This window comes from Pan troglodytes, chromosome 2 (genome assembly GCF_028858775.2).
Source record: "Pan troglodytes isolate AG18354 chromosome 2, NHGRI_mPanTro3-v2.0_pri, whole genome shotgun sequence".
In the NCBI taxonomy this organism is placed as follows: domain Eukaryota; kingdom Metazoa; phylum Chordata; class Mammalia; order Primates; family Hominidae; genus Pan; species Pan troglodytes.
Genome location: NC_086015.1, coordinates 160,633,259 through 160,649,673, shown reverse-complemented (window position 1 = coordinate 160,649,673; position 16,415 = coordinate 160,633,259). Strand labels below are relative to the sequence as shown.

The window sequence follows — 16,415 nt, the reverse complement described above, 5'->3', positions numbered from 1 at the left end:
CTGAGCTATTTACAACTCTCCAGTGCCATCAGGTACTCCCTCACCTCAGTCTCTGCATACCTACTCTTCCTTCTTTCTGTCTACTCCCTGCCTTGCCAGCACCCAGCCATCTCTTATTCATCCATGAGGTCCCAACTAAGACATTACCCCCTCCAGGAAGTCTTTCTTGACATTCCCCAAGACTGGATTGAGTGCTCCTTCTCTGCTCTCTTAGCACCCTGCCTTTTGCCCATCTCGGCTGTCATCAGTTTATGCTGTTAACTGCCTGTTTGTCTTTAGGTCTCTTAAACAAAACCAAGAGTTCCCAGAATTCCCAAATACAATATAAACAGGGCAAGGCCTGTGTTTTCACAGCTGTACTCTGGTAGCTTAATCCAATAAATATTTTTTGAATGAGTGAATGAATGAATAAATGAATAATGAGTCACTTATTATTTGTGGCTTTCTTATATTTCCTCAGAATTACAACCGACCCCCAGTGATGGCATTAGCCATCCCCATTGCAGTGAAATTCCTCCACAGAGGCAACAAGGAACTGTGCAGGAATATGTCTAACTACCTGTCTCTGGCTGCAATTACCAAGGCAGATCTCCTGGCTGATCACACGGAAGTTATAGTAAAGAGCATACTCCAAGGTATGGTGCGAAAGTTGAGCTTGGGGACATGTTTTGGGAGATATTTAAAAGTATTTTCATGAAGCATTTATGGTTTGTGGGAAGCAAGACCTAGAGTATTAGAAGCAAATTAATTTCTCTGTTTTGCTGCTAGTTGACCTGTGAACATGCAAAAGGTTACTTAATCTGGCTGTCTGTGTCCCTTCCCAAGGCAGATGAATTACTTAGACTCATTAAAAGAATTGTAAGCATTCTTCCAAATCTGTGTTTCTCAGTTTGAAGAACTGCATTTCCGTGCTTCTGGTCACCTGTTCAACTACCAACTGTGGAGATCTTATCTCTGTGTACTGAGTGGAACACGTCACTCAGTGGGGTATGAAAAACCTGTCTTCATTTGGTTCCAAAAGCAAGAAATGTCTTTTGTTAGATAAAATACATCAGAAAATGTGTAATGACTTCTTAAATGTGGACATGATTTGGATAACAAGCATAAATACTAGCATAAAAAGCCAAATAGTACACCTCTATTAATTGTTACAACATTTGAATGAATGAGAAGCTCAAATTAGTTCATGCAAAATATTCTCTTTGTCTTCTTTTATTTTCTTTGGTTTCAGATCAATCAAAAAACATGTTTTTGAACTTGGAGTCAGAGAACAATATATGATATTAATTGATGTGCATCCAAATGTCCCCAGTTCTCATTAATAAAGATGCATGAGGCCCATGAGTATCTCAGCCCACAGTTTACTGCCATAACCCACCACATGATAAGGTTGATCGTCAACCCTCTGTAAAGTGCTCACAGTCCAATTAATTCTTAGGGTCCCCAAGGGTGTCCTATGTGTGCTCTCTTCCCAAGGTATCCAGACCAATCCCCAAGCCCATACTGCTATTTTGTCCATGCTTCCTGGCATAGCATGGTGGGGTGCTGTCCTCTTCCACCATGCAAGCCCAGCAGACCCTAAGGCCACTGCCATGCAGGTCCCAGGAATGGACTCCACTCCTGGGAACTCCGTGCTGCCCTGCCAGTGACGGCAGTCTTTGTGCTGAACCACTTGAAGCTTTAGGAACAACCAAGTCCTTAGCCCAGTAATTCAGTGTGGCAGCCTGTGGCAGGATGGGAAAGAACACTAGCCTTTCTCCTCAGTGTTACATCTTGGTAGAGAGGCCCCAGAGCAGTGCCAAACTGAGTTGCCATGTTTGCAGTAACATAGATGGTTTTTCAGTAGAACAGAATAGAGAACCCAGAAATAAAGCTGCACACCTAGAGCCACCATCTGATCTTTGACAAATTCAACAAAAATAATCAGTAGGGGAAGGACTCCCTATTCAACAAATGGTGCTAGGATAACTGGGTATCTATATGCAGAGGAATAAAAGTGGACAACTATCACCATATACAAAAATTAACTCAAAATGGATTAAAGACCTAAATGCAAGACCTCAAACTATAAAAGTCCTCAAGGAAAATCTAGGAAATATCCTTCTTGACAATAGCCTTGGCAATAAATTTATGGCTAAGTCCTTAAAACCAATTATGACAAAAACAAAAACTGACAAGTGGGACCTAATTGAACTAGAGAGCTTCTAGACAGCAGAAGAAATTATCAACAGAGTCAACAGACAACCTACAGAATGGGAGAAAATTTTTGCAAACTATGCATCTGAAAAAGGTCTAGTATCCAGAATCTATAAGGAACTTAAGCAATTCAACAAGCAAGAAACAAATAGCCCCATTAAAAAGTGCAAATCAAAAAGTTAGAAAGACCTCAATTTAACAACCTAACAGCATAACTAAAAGAACTAGAGAACCAAGAGGAAACCAAGTCCAAAGCTAGCAGAAGGCAAGAAATAACCAAAATCAGAGCTGAGCTGAAGGCGATTAAGACACAAATAAATTTAAAAGATCAACAAATCCAGGAGCTAGCTAGACTAATAAAGAAGGTAATAGAGAAGCTCCAAATAAACACAACCAGAAACAACAAGGTGATATTACTATTGACCCCACAGAAATACAAACAACCATCAGAAGATATTATGAACACCTCTATACACATTAACTAGAAAATCTAGAGGAAACTAATAAATTCCTGGGCACATACACCCTTAAGACCTAACCAGTAAGAAATTGAATCCCTGAACAGACCAATAATGAGCTCTGAAATTGAATCAGTAATAAATAGTCTACCAATCACAATAAGCTTGGGACCAGACAGATTCACAGCTGAATTCTACCAGATGTACAAAGAAGAGCTGGTACCATTCCTGCTGAAGCTATTCCAAAAAATTGAGGAGGAGAGACTCCTCCCTAACTCATTCTATAAGGCCACCATCATCCTGATACCAAAATCTGGCCGAGACACAACATAAAAAGAAAACTTCAAGGCAATATCCTTGAACATTGATGCAAAAACTCTCAACAAAATACTGGCAAAACAAATCCAGCAGCACATCAAAAAGCTTATCGATCATGATCAAGTAGGCTTTATCCCTGGGATGCAAGGTTGGTTGAACGTATGCAAATCAATAAATGTGATTCATCACGTAAACACAACTAAAGACAAATCCAATAGATGCAGATAAGGCTTTTGATAAAATTCAACACCGCTTCATGTTAAAAATTCCCAATAATCTAGGTATTGAAGAAGGATACCTCAAAATAGTAAGAGCCATCAATGGCAAACCCACAGCCAACATCATACTGAATGGGCAAAAGCTGGAAACATTACCACTGAAAACTGGCACAAGACAAGGACGCCCTCTCTCACCACTCCTATTCAACATAGTGTTGGAAATCCTGGCCAGAGCAATCATGAAAGAGAAAGAAATATAGCACATCCAAATAGGAAGAGAGGAAGTCAAACTATCCCTATTTGTAGATGACATGATCCTATATCTAGAAAATGCCATAGTCTCAACCCAAAAAGCTCCTTAAGCTGATAAACAACTTCAGCAAAGTCTCAGGATACAAAAATCAATGTACAAAAGTCACTAGCACTCCCACACACCACCAGTAGCCAAGCTGAGAGCCAAATCAGAAATGCAATCCCATTTACAAGTGCCACACACACACACAAATAAAATACCTAGGAATCCAGCTAACCGGGGAGTTGAAAGATCTCTATAAGGAGAACTACAAAACACTCCTCAAAGAAGTCAGAGATGACACAAACAAATGGAAAAATATTCTATACTCATGGATAGGAAGAAACAATATCATTAAAATGGCCATGCTGCCCAAAGTAATTTATAGATTCAATATTATTCCTATTAAACTACTAATGACATTCATCACAGAACTAGAAAAAATATTTTAAAATTCATATGGAACCAAAAAAGAGCCTGAATAGCCAAGGCAATCCTAAGCAAAAAGAACAAACCTGGAGGCATCACACTATATTACTTCAAACTGACTTCAAATAGGGATATGGTAAGCAAAACAGCATGGTACGGGTACAAAAACACACGCATAGACCAATAGAACAGAATAGAGAACCAGAAATAAGGCTACACACCTACAACTATCTAATCTCTGAAAAAGCTGACAAAAACAAGCAATGGGCAAAAGACTACCTATTCGATAAAAGGTGCTGGAATAACTGCCTAGTCATATGCAGAAGATTAAAACTGGACCCTTTCTTTATACCACATACAAAAATTAACTTAAGATGGATTAAATACTTAAATGTAAAACCCAAAACTATAAAAACGCTGGAAGACAACCTAGGCAACACCATTCTGGACATAGGAATGCGCAAAAATTTCATGAAGATACCAAAAGCAATTGCAACAAAGGCAACTGCAACAAAAGCAAAAATTGACAAATATGATCTAATTAAACTAAAGAGCTTCTGCACAGCAAAAGAAACTATCAACAGAGTGAACAATCTAGAGGATGAAAGGAAATATTTGCAAAGTATGCATCTGACAAAGGTCTAATATCCAACATCTATAAGAAACTTAAAGAAATTTACAAGAAAAAAATTACAAAGTGGGCAAAGGACATGAAAAGACACTTTTCAAAAGAAGACATACATGCAGCCAACAATCATGAAAAAAACTCAACATTACTGATCATTAGAGAAATGCAAATCAAAACCACAATGAGATACCATCTCACACCAGTGTATTATTAAAAAATAACAGCTATTGGCAAGGTTGTGGAGAAAAAGGAATGCTTATACACTGTTAGTGGTGATTGGTCCTCAAAAACCTAAAAACAGAACTACAATCAACGCAGCAATCCCATTACTGGGTATATACCCAAAGAAATATAAATTGTTCCATCATAAAGACACATGCACACATATGTTCATTGCAGCACTATTCACGTTAGCAAACACATTGGAATCAACCTAAACGCCCATCAATCATAGACTGGCTAAAGAAAATGTGATACCTATACACCATGGAAAACTATGCAGCCATAAAAAAGAGCAAGATCATGTCCTTTGCAGGAACTTGGATGGAGCCAGAGGCTATTATCCTTAGCAAGCTAACACAGGAACAGGAAACCAAATACCGCATGTTGTCACTTATAAGTGGGAGCTAAATTATGACAATACCTGGACACATAGAGAGGAACAAAAGATACTGGGGCCTATTGGAGGGTGAAGGGTGGGAAAAGGGAGAGGATCAAGAAAAATAACTAACAGGTACTGGGCTTAATACCTGGGTAATAAAATAATCTGTACAACAAACCCCCATGACACAAGTTTACCTATATAAAAAAACTGCCTATGTACCCCTGAACTTAAAGAAAAAAAAAAGGCGGCAAAGGACATGAACAGACACTTCTCAAAAGAAGACATAAAAGCAGTCAACAAGTATATGAAAACATGTTCCACATCACTAATCCTCAGAGAAATGCAAATCAAAATCACAATGAGGTACCATCTCATACCAGTCAAAATGTCTGTTATTAAAAATTCAGAAAACAATAGATGTTGGCAAGGCTGCAGAGAAAAGAGAATGCTTATACACTATTTGTGGGAATGCCCATCAGTTCAGCCACTGTGGAAAGCAGTTTGGTGATTTCTCAAAGAAGTTAAAATAGAACTATTATTTGACCCAGCAATTCTACTACTGGGTATATATACCCAAAGGAAAATAAATCCTTCTACCAAAAAGACACATGTACTCATATCTTCATTGCAACACTATTTACAGTAGCAAAGACATGGAATTAACCTAGGTGCCCATCAACAGTGGATTGGATGAAGAAAATGTTGTACATATACACCAAGGAATACTATGCTACCATAAATAAGAACAAAATCATGTCCTTTGCAGCAACGTGGATGCAGCTAGAGGCCATTATCCTAAGCGAATTAATGCAGATACCACATGTTTTCACTTATAAGTGGGAACTAATCATTGGGTACATGTGGACATAAAGATGGGAATGATAGACACTGGGGGACTGAAAGAGGGGTAGGAAGAGAGGGACAAGGATAGAAAAACTACTTATTGGGTACTGTGCTCACTGCCTCTGTGATGGGTTCAATTGTACCCCAAACCTCAGCATCATGTAATATAGCCTTGTAAGAAACCTGCACATGTACCCTTGACTCTGAAAGTTGAAAAACTAAAATAAAATAGATTATTGTTTTATCTAAAGCTGTCTTTCCTTCCCCTGGGCTCAACCATTCACCCAGGAGTTGGGGTTACCAACAAATTAATACTTTAATTCTCAAAATGCCTATTGCCTTCCAAGAACTAAAGTTTTGTTCCTAACTTAAGCTCATTGTACCAGACATTCCTAAGGTGGGTTCTTAGTACCATTGCAAGACTGCTGACCAGCCACCCCAGTGGTCTGCCAGGTATGTCTGAACTCCAGCTGAGAGTGGAAATTTATCACTCAACCTGTGCTTCCCTCTAAAGATTTGTCATTAATAATACTAGTCAGTATTTTCATTTCCAATTTCCTTTGGCCACAGGATTAAATCACCAATTTCACTTTATATGTAATATTAAATTTGCTTAAAGCCCATAAAAGCAATTATGTTTTTTTCAACACCTTGGCTACATTTTTGAAACAAATTTTATAGGAATTTAAAACACTTATACACACCACACATTTTAAAACCATGATAGTCAGACTTGCAAATAACAGATTTATGAAAAAAAAATGAATTACCCCTTTATTGCTGCCAAGAACTTAGCTCATCTCTTTGGGTTTTTAAAAAATGCTTTTTCGATGACAATGAAATCTTTGAAACACAAAGTACACTTTCTAAATTCACTGCAAGCATTTGAAATAAACAAATAATTTGGTTTATTTGATCTGGCACTATGAAAATTATCATAAAATGAATGGTAATTTGACCTGTAAAAGGTTGGGGCTACATATCTCAGGGTTTGGAGTTTTAAGACTGATGTGACTGTAAAACTCCATTATCACTCACATGAGCCCATCAAACTTTAAGTTGCAAAGCAGAAGGGATCTTGCTCTCTCTGATTAGTAAGTTTTCTGCTCTGCAATTCTTTGTCTTACATCCCCTACCAGACAGCCTGAGGAGTCATCATGGGGTTTCTTTTTTCATTACTTATAGTTTTTCTCCTCTTTAGATCTTCATTGCCTTGCAGTACACTAATCCTTATTTTCCCATGTTTCTACTTCTATAAAATACATTGAATGGTCATCCATTCAATGATGATGATGATAATTACAATAACATTAATAATAGCTACAATGGCTAAAATTTACTGCATGCATTTCTGATGCCAGATACTGTATTAAGCCATTTATACCGATTATATCATTCAATGCCCACAAGAACCTCATAAAAGAAGTCCTATTATTATCCCATTTTACCAGTTAGTAGTATTTTAGGTAACAGAAACCTACAGATGTAAACGACTTGATGATGAGGAAGAAGAGAAGGAGAAAGAGGAGCAACAACAACTCCTCCTTGGCACACATGCCTGCAAAGTCCATGAGCATACCAGACTTCCCAGATGGTTGATTCAGGGCTCAATGGTGTCCCAAAAGTCAATTCTCAGCTCTGCTTCCTCAGGATGGGTTTTACTTTTGCGATTGGTGTAGGCCTCTACAGCTTCCAGCTCACATCATCATGAATACCAATTAAGAAAAAGAAAGTTCACATCCAGCCTCTTTTTTTCTCTTTGATCTGACACAGGCCACATGAACATTTCTGAACCAATCCATCATTATTTCCAGGGGATACTGTACTGCAGTTGGTCAGGCTTAGGTCATGAGCCACCCTCAAAGCAGGGAATGGGAGTTGGCTGCAGCAAAGCCACATAGATTGGGAGTAGAGGAGGAGTAGATCCCCAAAAGAAATCCAGGACTGTTGCCAACAATAGGTGAATGAATAGTGGGAAATGAAAGAACACAAATGTCCACTATATCATTTTGTAAGTGAGCAAGCTGAAGCTTAGAGAAGTTAAAAGCAAGATTCAAACCCTGACCATTTCACTGTAAAGTCTACTTTCACAATGTAATCTTAGCACCACCAAATACACTAGTTGTATTTTTATTTTCCCAGCCTCTGTTTCCTCATATGTACATATAGATGTTTAGACAATGACATGAGATAATGCCAAAACATAGTCAGCTTTCAATAAATATCAGCTAAGGTGATGATGAGGATAATCATACTTGCCTTCCTATATTTGAATCCCTTTATTGCCAGGGAACTCACTCACTGTTTCCTGTGACAACCCACTTTATCTCTGGACAAAATTGAGTACTAGACATTTCTTCCTTTTGTTGAATTAGAAGTTCTCCCCTTGTGGCCTCCCACTTTTGACTAAGGCCCTTTTCTTGGGCCTAATAAACCCTCGTTCCTCTTTCACATGACAAACTTTCAAAAACTAGCTCCGACTTTCATATCTCACCACTCCTTCCCTTTGCACTTCCCTCTTTTCCTCCTCAGGCATAACATTCATAGTTTCCCTCTCAGCTTGCTCACTCAGCAGATGATGACTTGTTTCTGCATCCATTTGCAAGATGTACCCAGACCCCCGCTCTGCTTGGCTGCCCTCCCCTGCATGTGCTCTGATTTGCTTGCTTATGAGGACTAAAATGGATTTATCCTCCCTATTAATACTGTATTTTCCTTAATGTAACCTAAAATCAAATTCAGTTTTTTGTCAATCACACAATCACATCTTTGATTTCTCTTGACTTATATTTGAAATCTCCAAATTTTTAAATATAAATTGTCTTAGTATATTCAGCAATTTCTGCCATACTCTGTGTTTAGCAGGCTTTTTGTCTTATGCAAGTACTTACTTTTAATTCTTTACACTTTTCTTTCATGAGATTCACCCATTGCTTTGGCATGCAAAGATCTTGTTAGATGTTTTTTCATCTCAGTGTATCTGCAGCTCTTCCAAGGTTCTTGTCACCCGTAAATTTTATGAGCAGAGCCACTCTGGTCTTCATTTTAAAACACTGATTAAAAAGTTGATGAGATAGGGCCAGGAGACTCTTGTGCTGTGGCAGGGGTGTTTGCCTCTTAGACTTGTTTGCTATTATTTCCTTGATCATATTTTTAACAATTGTATTATATGCATCCATTTGCATCCTGTGCCTGATTTCAAACCAAATGCTCTTTTATGCTTATGAGTGAATCATGAGAGACTTTGTCCAAGGGCTATGTATTTATCCCTGAAGGCAAATATTTCAATAGTTCTAAGCCAATTTTTGCTACTTCTTATTATTAATGGTTATATATAAGTAATGTTTAGTTTTACATTAAGTTTAAGTACACATTTATTTTATTCAAGTTGTTTAGAGTTATTTTGTCTGTTTTGTATTCTCTGAATTCTCCCAGTAAGTGGTAATTGTAAAAGGTCTTACTTCTTACTTCTTGGAGGAAGGATTAAAGGTATAATTGGAATGTTATCTTGATTCATACTTAAAAGTTAAGGGGATAGAAAACTTGAATATCTCTATACCAAATAAGACAATTCTGTCAGTATTTTAAAATCAACTCACACACAAAAAAATTTAAAAAACATACCAATTTAGTTTTACAGGAAAATTATAACAAATATACAAAGAACAGATCATTACAATCTCTTTTAAACTTTCCCAGATAACTGAAACAGAAAAACATTCTCCACCTTATTCTACAGGGCTAGTATAGCCAGGATATCAATACCATGATATCAATACCGGACAAGGACAGTATGAGAAATAAAAATACAGGTCCATCTTAATTATGAACATAGATGCATAAATCATAAATAAAAGTTTTAGCAAAATGACTCTAGCAGTGCTTAAAGTAAATAATAGTTAACATTTGCTGAGTGCTTACTATATACCAGGTACTGGCCTTTTAACCTATGTAATTCTCTCCCAATATCTTATGAGGGAAAAACTAATGTTAAGCCCACTTTATAAATGCGTAATGACCTAGTTGAGTTTCTCCCACAAATGCAGGATGGCTTAATATTCGATATAATTCCACACTGCAAAAGACTAAAGAGGAAAAACATCATGTGATTAGTAAAAAGTATCTCATAAAATTCAGTACCTCTTTGCTCATGAAAACAAAATTCAAACTAGTAATTTTGGACAAATTTCTTAACATGATTAGAGGAGATATATAGATAGATAATGATAGAGCACTATATATATAAATATATATATATTTCACTATATACATATAGTGGAACAGTAGAAGCATTCATTTAAAGTCAGGAATGAGATGAGGATACCAATATATCTACTTCTATTTACTGTGGCACTAGAAGCCCTAGCCTAGACAAGAAAAATAAATGAAAGTTATAACAATCAGAAAGGAAGGGTCAAAACAATCATTATCTCTAGAAAAATGTGATAATTGTCTACAATAGAACATTTAAATATTCTGGCTGGGTGTGGTGGCTTGCACCTGCAATCCCAGAACTTTGGGAGGCCAAGGTGAGAGGATCACTTGAGCTCAGGAGTTCAAGACCAGCCTCGGGAACATAGCAAGACCTCGTCCCTACTAAAAATCAAAGAATCTATCTGGGCTTGGTGGTGTGCACCTGTAGTCTCAGCTACTCTGGAGGCTGAAGTGGGAAAATAGCTTGAGCCCAGGAGGTTGAGGCTGCAGCAAGCTGTAATTGTGCCACTGCACTCCAGCGTGGGTGACAGAACAAGCCCCTGTCTCAAAAAAAAAAAAAAAAAAAAAAGTAAATATTCTCCAGTCAATTTTAAGACAAAATAAGACAAATTTCAGTAAAGTGCTGGAAGTGAGATCAATTTAGAGAAACTAGTTTTTTTCTTACATACTAGTCATAATAAATTGAAAATATAATATTAAAAATATTATTTAAAGTAGAAAAATATACAATACCCACAGGAAAATGTAGCTTTTGAGAATAAAGTTATAAAAGTGTATTGAAAGCAATTAAATAAGAAAATGGAGAAATACACCGTGTTCACTGATGGGAGAGTTTGATGTGGCAAAGATGTAAATTTTCAATAAATTTAGTGAAATTTTGATAAAATAGCAACAGAGGTTTCCATGAAAGATGACAAGCTGATTTTTAAATTTACAAGATAAAGTGAAACAGATAGCCAAGACAGTTTCACAGAAGGAGAAGAAAATGGGAGTTGTTGGGGGAGAGGAAGAGGCAGTAATTTCCGTACCAGATATCAATATATTATAAAATCATAATAATCAAGACAGTGTAGCACTAGTGTAAGATAGGTAAATAACCCATGAATAGAACAGAGAAGCAAGAAACAAATCCGTACATATATGGAAACTGTATATATGCTAGGGGAATATTGACAATAGAGAAGGACAGACTATTCAATAAATGGTTTTGAGACAATTGTCCACATCACAGCATGCATAAATTAATAGCAGATGGAATAAGACCTAAATACATAAAACAAATCTAAGTCTCTTCTTTAGTAAAATTTTAAAAATCTCTCAGCAAACAAGCAATAAAAGGGAACATCCTTATTCTGATAAAAGGTATCTATTAATACTAAACAACTAAACTAAAATTACACTTATTAGGGAAATATTAATGTTTCCCCTTGAATTAAAAAATAAGATAAGGATGTCACTTGGTGTATTAGTCCATTTTCATGCTGCTGATAAAGATGTACCTGAGACTGGGCAATTTCCAAAAGAAAGACATTTATTGGACTCACAGTTCCACGTGGCTAGGGAGGCCTCACAGTCATGGTGGAAGGTGAAAGGCACTTCTTACATGGTGGTGGCAAGAGAGTATGAGGAGGTAGTGAAAGCTGAAACCCCTTATAAAACCATCAAATCTCATGAGACTTATTTACTACCATGAGAATAGTATGGGGGAAACCACCCTCATGATTCAAGTATCTCTCACTGGGTCCCTCCCACAACATGTGGGAATTATGGGAGTACAATTCAAGATGAGATTTGGGTGGGGACACAGAGCCAAACCATATCACTTGGGCAATGAATTTGTTTTCTGCTTAAATTATATCAGGGGTAAAATGTGATGTTTTGTAACATCAGAACCTTTTTAGAAAAGAAAGTTGTTTTCCAGTGCTCCCGAATAAGTCTCCAAACTTGTTCTTTGCCATATGAAAACGGTCTGTAATGCCTTTTCAGTACTGATAAATAAAAGCACAACCAATGCTTAGTGCAGCACAAGTTAGCATATCTTTCACTCAAGAAGCTGAAAATATTATTGAAGACCCTACAACTGCAATGGATTATCTGAGGGTTTATAGGGAAGCCCTTTTAAAATTTTGATGTGAAACTCCATAGTGCAATGAACACCGTTGCTATTTAATCTAAAAGTAGTAATGTCCCTTTTTCTGCATTTCTGAATCAGTGATCATAATAAAGAAATATGCCTCACCATCAATATGCCTTTTACATGCTCCTCTGGCACAAGTCACAAAATGACTTCAAATGATTGGAAACTTAAGTAGAAAGTCTTTGGGAAGAAAATGTAACATCTCATCAAGAGTCCAAATTCCTTTTATACTTGCTGGAAATGACCTGGAAAATACTGTCTAGTTAATTATGATAAATTCAGCTCATTTTTTCTCTGTGTGAGACAAATTTCAAACCATTGCTTGGTGAGCAGTCTCAGAAAAATGGAGATAGAAAATTGTCCCCCCCCCCATTTAATATGACAGTTATAATATATGTGATGTAGGATGTATGAGACTTAAATAGATAAAATATCTATGTTTTGTACAATTCTGGGCCCATAGTTCATCAATGGTTACCATGATTTCTATCATCATCATCATCATCATCGTTCTGGTTGTTTTTGTCATCACCAATTGAGTATCTGCTGTGTACCGGGTCCATATTAAAAGACTGGAGGCAGGCTAGGCGCTGTGGCTCACGCCTGTAATTCCAGCACTTTGGGAGGCTGAGATGGGCAGATCACTTGTTGTCAGGAGTTCAAGACCAGCCTGGCCAACATGGTAAAACCCCATCTCTACTAAAAATACAAAAATTAGCCAGGCGTGGTGGCACACACCTGTAGTCCCAGCTACTCAGGAGGCTGAGGCAGAAAAATCACTTGAACCTGGGAGGCAGAGGTTGCAGTGAGCCGAGATCATGCCACTCCACTCCAGCCTGGGAGACAGAGTGAGACTCCATTTCAAAAAAAAAAAAAAAAAAGATTGGAAGCAGAACCATATCCACTCATGGAGTTTCATAATCTCTAGGGAAATGCTTAACCATTAAAAATTCATGATACAATTATTCTTAAAGGAAGTGGTTTTTAAGTTCACCATAAAACAAGTTGTTGGGAAAGAATTTATTAATCAAATATTCTAGGAAACAAGCTACTAAGCAATCTTATTAAGAATATTCAACCTGAATATTTATACCCATAGAAAACTATTAAATGTAAAGTTATAAAAAGACAATGCACATATGGATCAAGGAATAGAGACGTCTTAAAACAGGAAAAGACTTCTAAATTGTTAACCAAATCTTGTATCTGATCTAACTCAGAGTTTGCACCTTCTTGACTTCACCAGTAGATGCTGCTGTGAAGTAGAACAAGGCCTGCATAGATTTGGACATTTGTGTGCTGAACTCTGAAAATGACTTACCCACAATGGAAAAGAATCCTTACATTCATTTATTTGTTCATATTTTTGTTTGCTTGCTTATTTAGTTTCAATCCACTGAAAACAACTTGGAAAAACATTTTTTAAGATAACTATCTTATTTTCAATATAACTTCATGGTTTATAAAACACTTTTTTGAAAATTATCTGCTTACTAATCTTTCAACAAGGTAGGCAAGTCTTGTTATCCCTAAGTTCCTGACTAATTTGAGACTCATAGAGATTACTTGACAGGCCTGATTTCTTATAGTTATTAAGTTAGTAGGTGATGGTGCCAGGATTTGAATACTGGATTTCTGACCCCAAACCCAGCAAACTTTTCTGCTACACTCCAGATTTATAAAACTTGATGCAAGGATCAACGATAGGAGTGTTCATGTTCACTGAATCCAAGAATACATCAATGAACATATACAATTACTTTAACCGAGACTTTAACCTTAGGAGTGCATTTCTTAAGTGGCTGAAAGACAATGCTGGAAACATTTGGCCTTAGTAAAACTCAGGGAAGAGATTTCTAATCTAAGATTTGACAGGAAATGAAATAAAAATCAATTATAATTTCTTGTTTGTTTGCAAATCTAATTCTTTGTTAAAGTGAAGTCAATCAAGTAATTGTAAATAGAAAGCTCTACAATTCTACACTATATGCTTGGTAGTAAAATGTTCTGAATATATTTTAAAGGTGTTAATACTTATAAGCCAATTTATATTGTAATAGACAAGGAAAATAATATCATCTGTGTTTAGTTCATATATTATCTCTGCCAAAAAATTAGCTCTGCTGGAGATATATACATACATACTAGAGTGAAAAACTGTTCCAGTTTGCCTGGGACTGAGGGCTTCCCAGGACATGGAACTTTCAGTGCTAAAGGTGGGACAGTCTTAGGCAAACCAGGACAGTTGTTCACTCTACACACACAAATGATATTATTTATATGTATATATATATTACATATTTATTACACATACATCTTTCCTCCTAATAGCTTGAGTCATCTTGCACAATTATTTTACTATGCTGTAATATGGTGATGTCGCAATAAGTATTTGGTAAATGAAAATGTGTGACAATGTGCTAACATAAGCCAGCATGCTGATACTTCTCTTTAGATATTTTATCTCAGTTTTGCACGTTTATTATTTCCTCCTTTTGCTAACACCTATATATTCTCAAACTCATTAAATGTTATTGCTTAGTTGTTGTTGTTTTTTTAAGTCAGATATCCAACTTCCTGAGAATTTGTAAAATGTATTTTCCAAGTTTAGGTTATGGGTGTTTTAGAGAGAATAAAGTGCGTAGTTGTTTTTGTTGTTGTTGTTGTTTTGTTTTGTTTTTTTGAGATGAAGTCTCGCTCTGTTGCCAGGCTGCAGTGCAGTGGTGCGATCTCGGCTCACTGCAATCTCCGCCTCCCGGGTTCAAGAGATTCTCCTGCCTCACCCTCCTGAGTAGCTGGGATTACAGGCGCACGCCACTACACCCAGCTAATTTATGTATTTATTTATTTTGAGACAGAGTCTCGCTCTGTTGCCAGGCTGGAGTGCAGTGCCGTGATCTGGGCTCACTGCAACCTCCATCTCCCAGGTTCAAGTGATTCTCCTGCCTCAGCCTCCTGAGTAGCTGGGACTGCAGGTGCGTACCACCATGCCTGGCTCATTTTTTGTATTTTTAGTAGAAACGGGTTTCACCATGTTGGCCAGGATGGTCTCGATCTTCTGAGCTTGTGATCTGCCTGGCTCAGACTCCCAAAGTGCTGGGATTACAGGCTTGAGCCACCCCGCCTGGCTGTAGTTTTTTAAATTAAAATAAAAATTACTGGATCAAAATTAGATTGAGTGATCAACCAACTAAAAGATTAAACACGACAAAAGTATATTTTTCTCTCACGTAAAAGAAGTCCGTGGGCAGGCAGCTCAGGGCTGGCTAGATGGCTTCACAATGATCAGGAACCCATGCTTCTTCTGTACTGTTGCATGGAGTCTCCTGGTCTAAGATGGCTGCTGAAATTCCAGCCCATTACCATATTCCAATCAGACAGAAGGAGGAAAAGAATCACATATAATATTTCAGCGTTGGTCAGAACATAGTTATATGGCTGCATCAAGCTGCAAGTAATGTTGAAAAATATAGAATTTACTCTGAGTGGTCACATGTTCCACTAAAGCTAGGATTCTGTCATTTAGAGAAAGAGAGAAAATGAATATCTGGGAACAATTAGAAGTCCCTAGAACTCCTAGCTAGACTTACTGCTCTAGCAGATGAAATTTCTACTTTTTTAACCCAAGTATTATTTTATTTTCTTCTATTTGTTTGTTCTTCACCCTAAACATGTAATTACTTAAAAAAATTAAAAGTTTTCTTATATTAAATTCTGTCAGCATATGAGTTTGCATTTATCTCGGCCTGCAACATCTGGCATCACTTAAACATGTATAATTTGTGTTGCAGCATGTAAAGGAATTTAAATCATGCCTAATTTTCTGCTTAAGTTTTGGGTCTAGTTTTCCTTCTTCCAGCTGGGAGTTCAAGTCATATAGACAATGGCTAGACAGGGACTTTGCATGTGCCCAGTGTGCCTAGAGCCTTGAATTATGTGATCTCCAAGAGTCTGAGACTGGCCTATCAGCCCCTAACTACAAGTGATTTTCTTAGAGGCTTAGCCTTGTTTGTGGGTTTCACAAGTGGAATGAAGCTATACTTATATAATGAACATACTCAAAAATTATTAGATTCA

At 37.1% G+C, this 16,415-nt stretch overlaps 1 protein-coding gene across 11 annotated transcripts in view; it reads left to right on the top strand.

Annotated features, from left to right (window-relative positions):
* The window catches only part of VEPH1 (ventricular zone expressed PH domain containing 1), a 246,924-nt gene that overhangs the window by 42,692 nt on the left and 187,817 nt on the right, over positions 1-16,415 (top strand). For 10 of the 11 annotated variants that reach the window (XM_054681217.2, XM_054681216.2, XM_001152941.6 and 7 more), the window contains one exon: positions 461-635. In XM_054681217.2, coding sequence (XP_054537192.1) covers positions 461-635 — 175 coding nt within the window. Of the gene's footprint in view, positions 1-460; positions 636-889; positions 1,196-16,415 lie in introns of those variants that run through there. The other variant, XM_009446746.5, reaches the window with a different exon arrangement.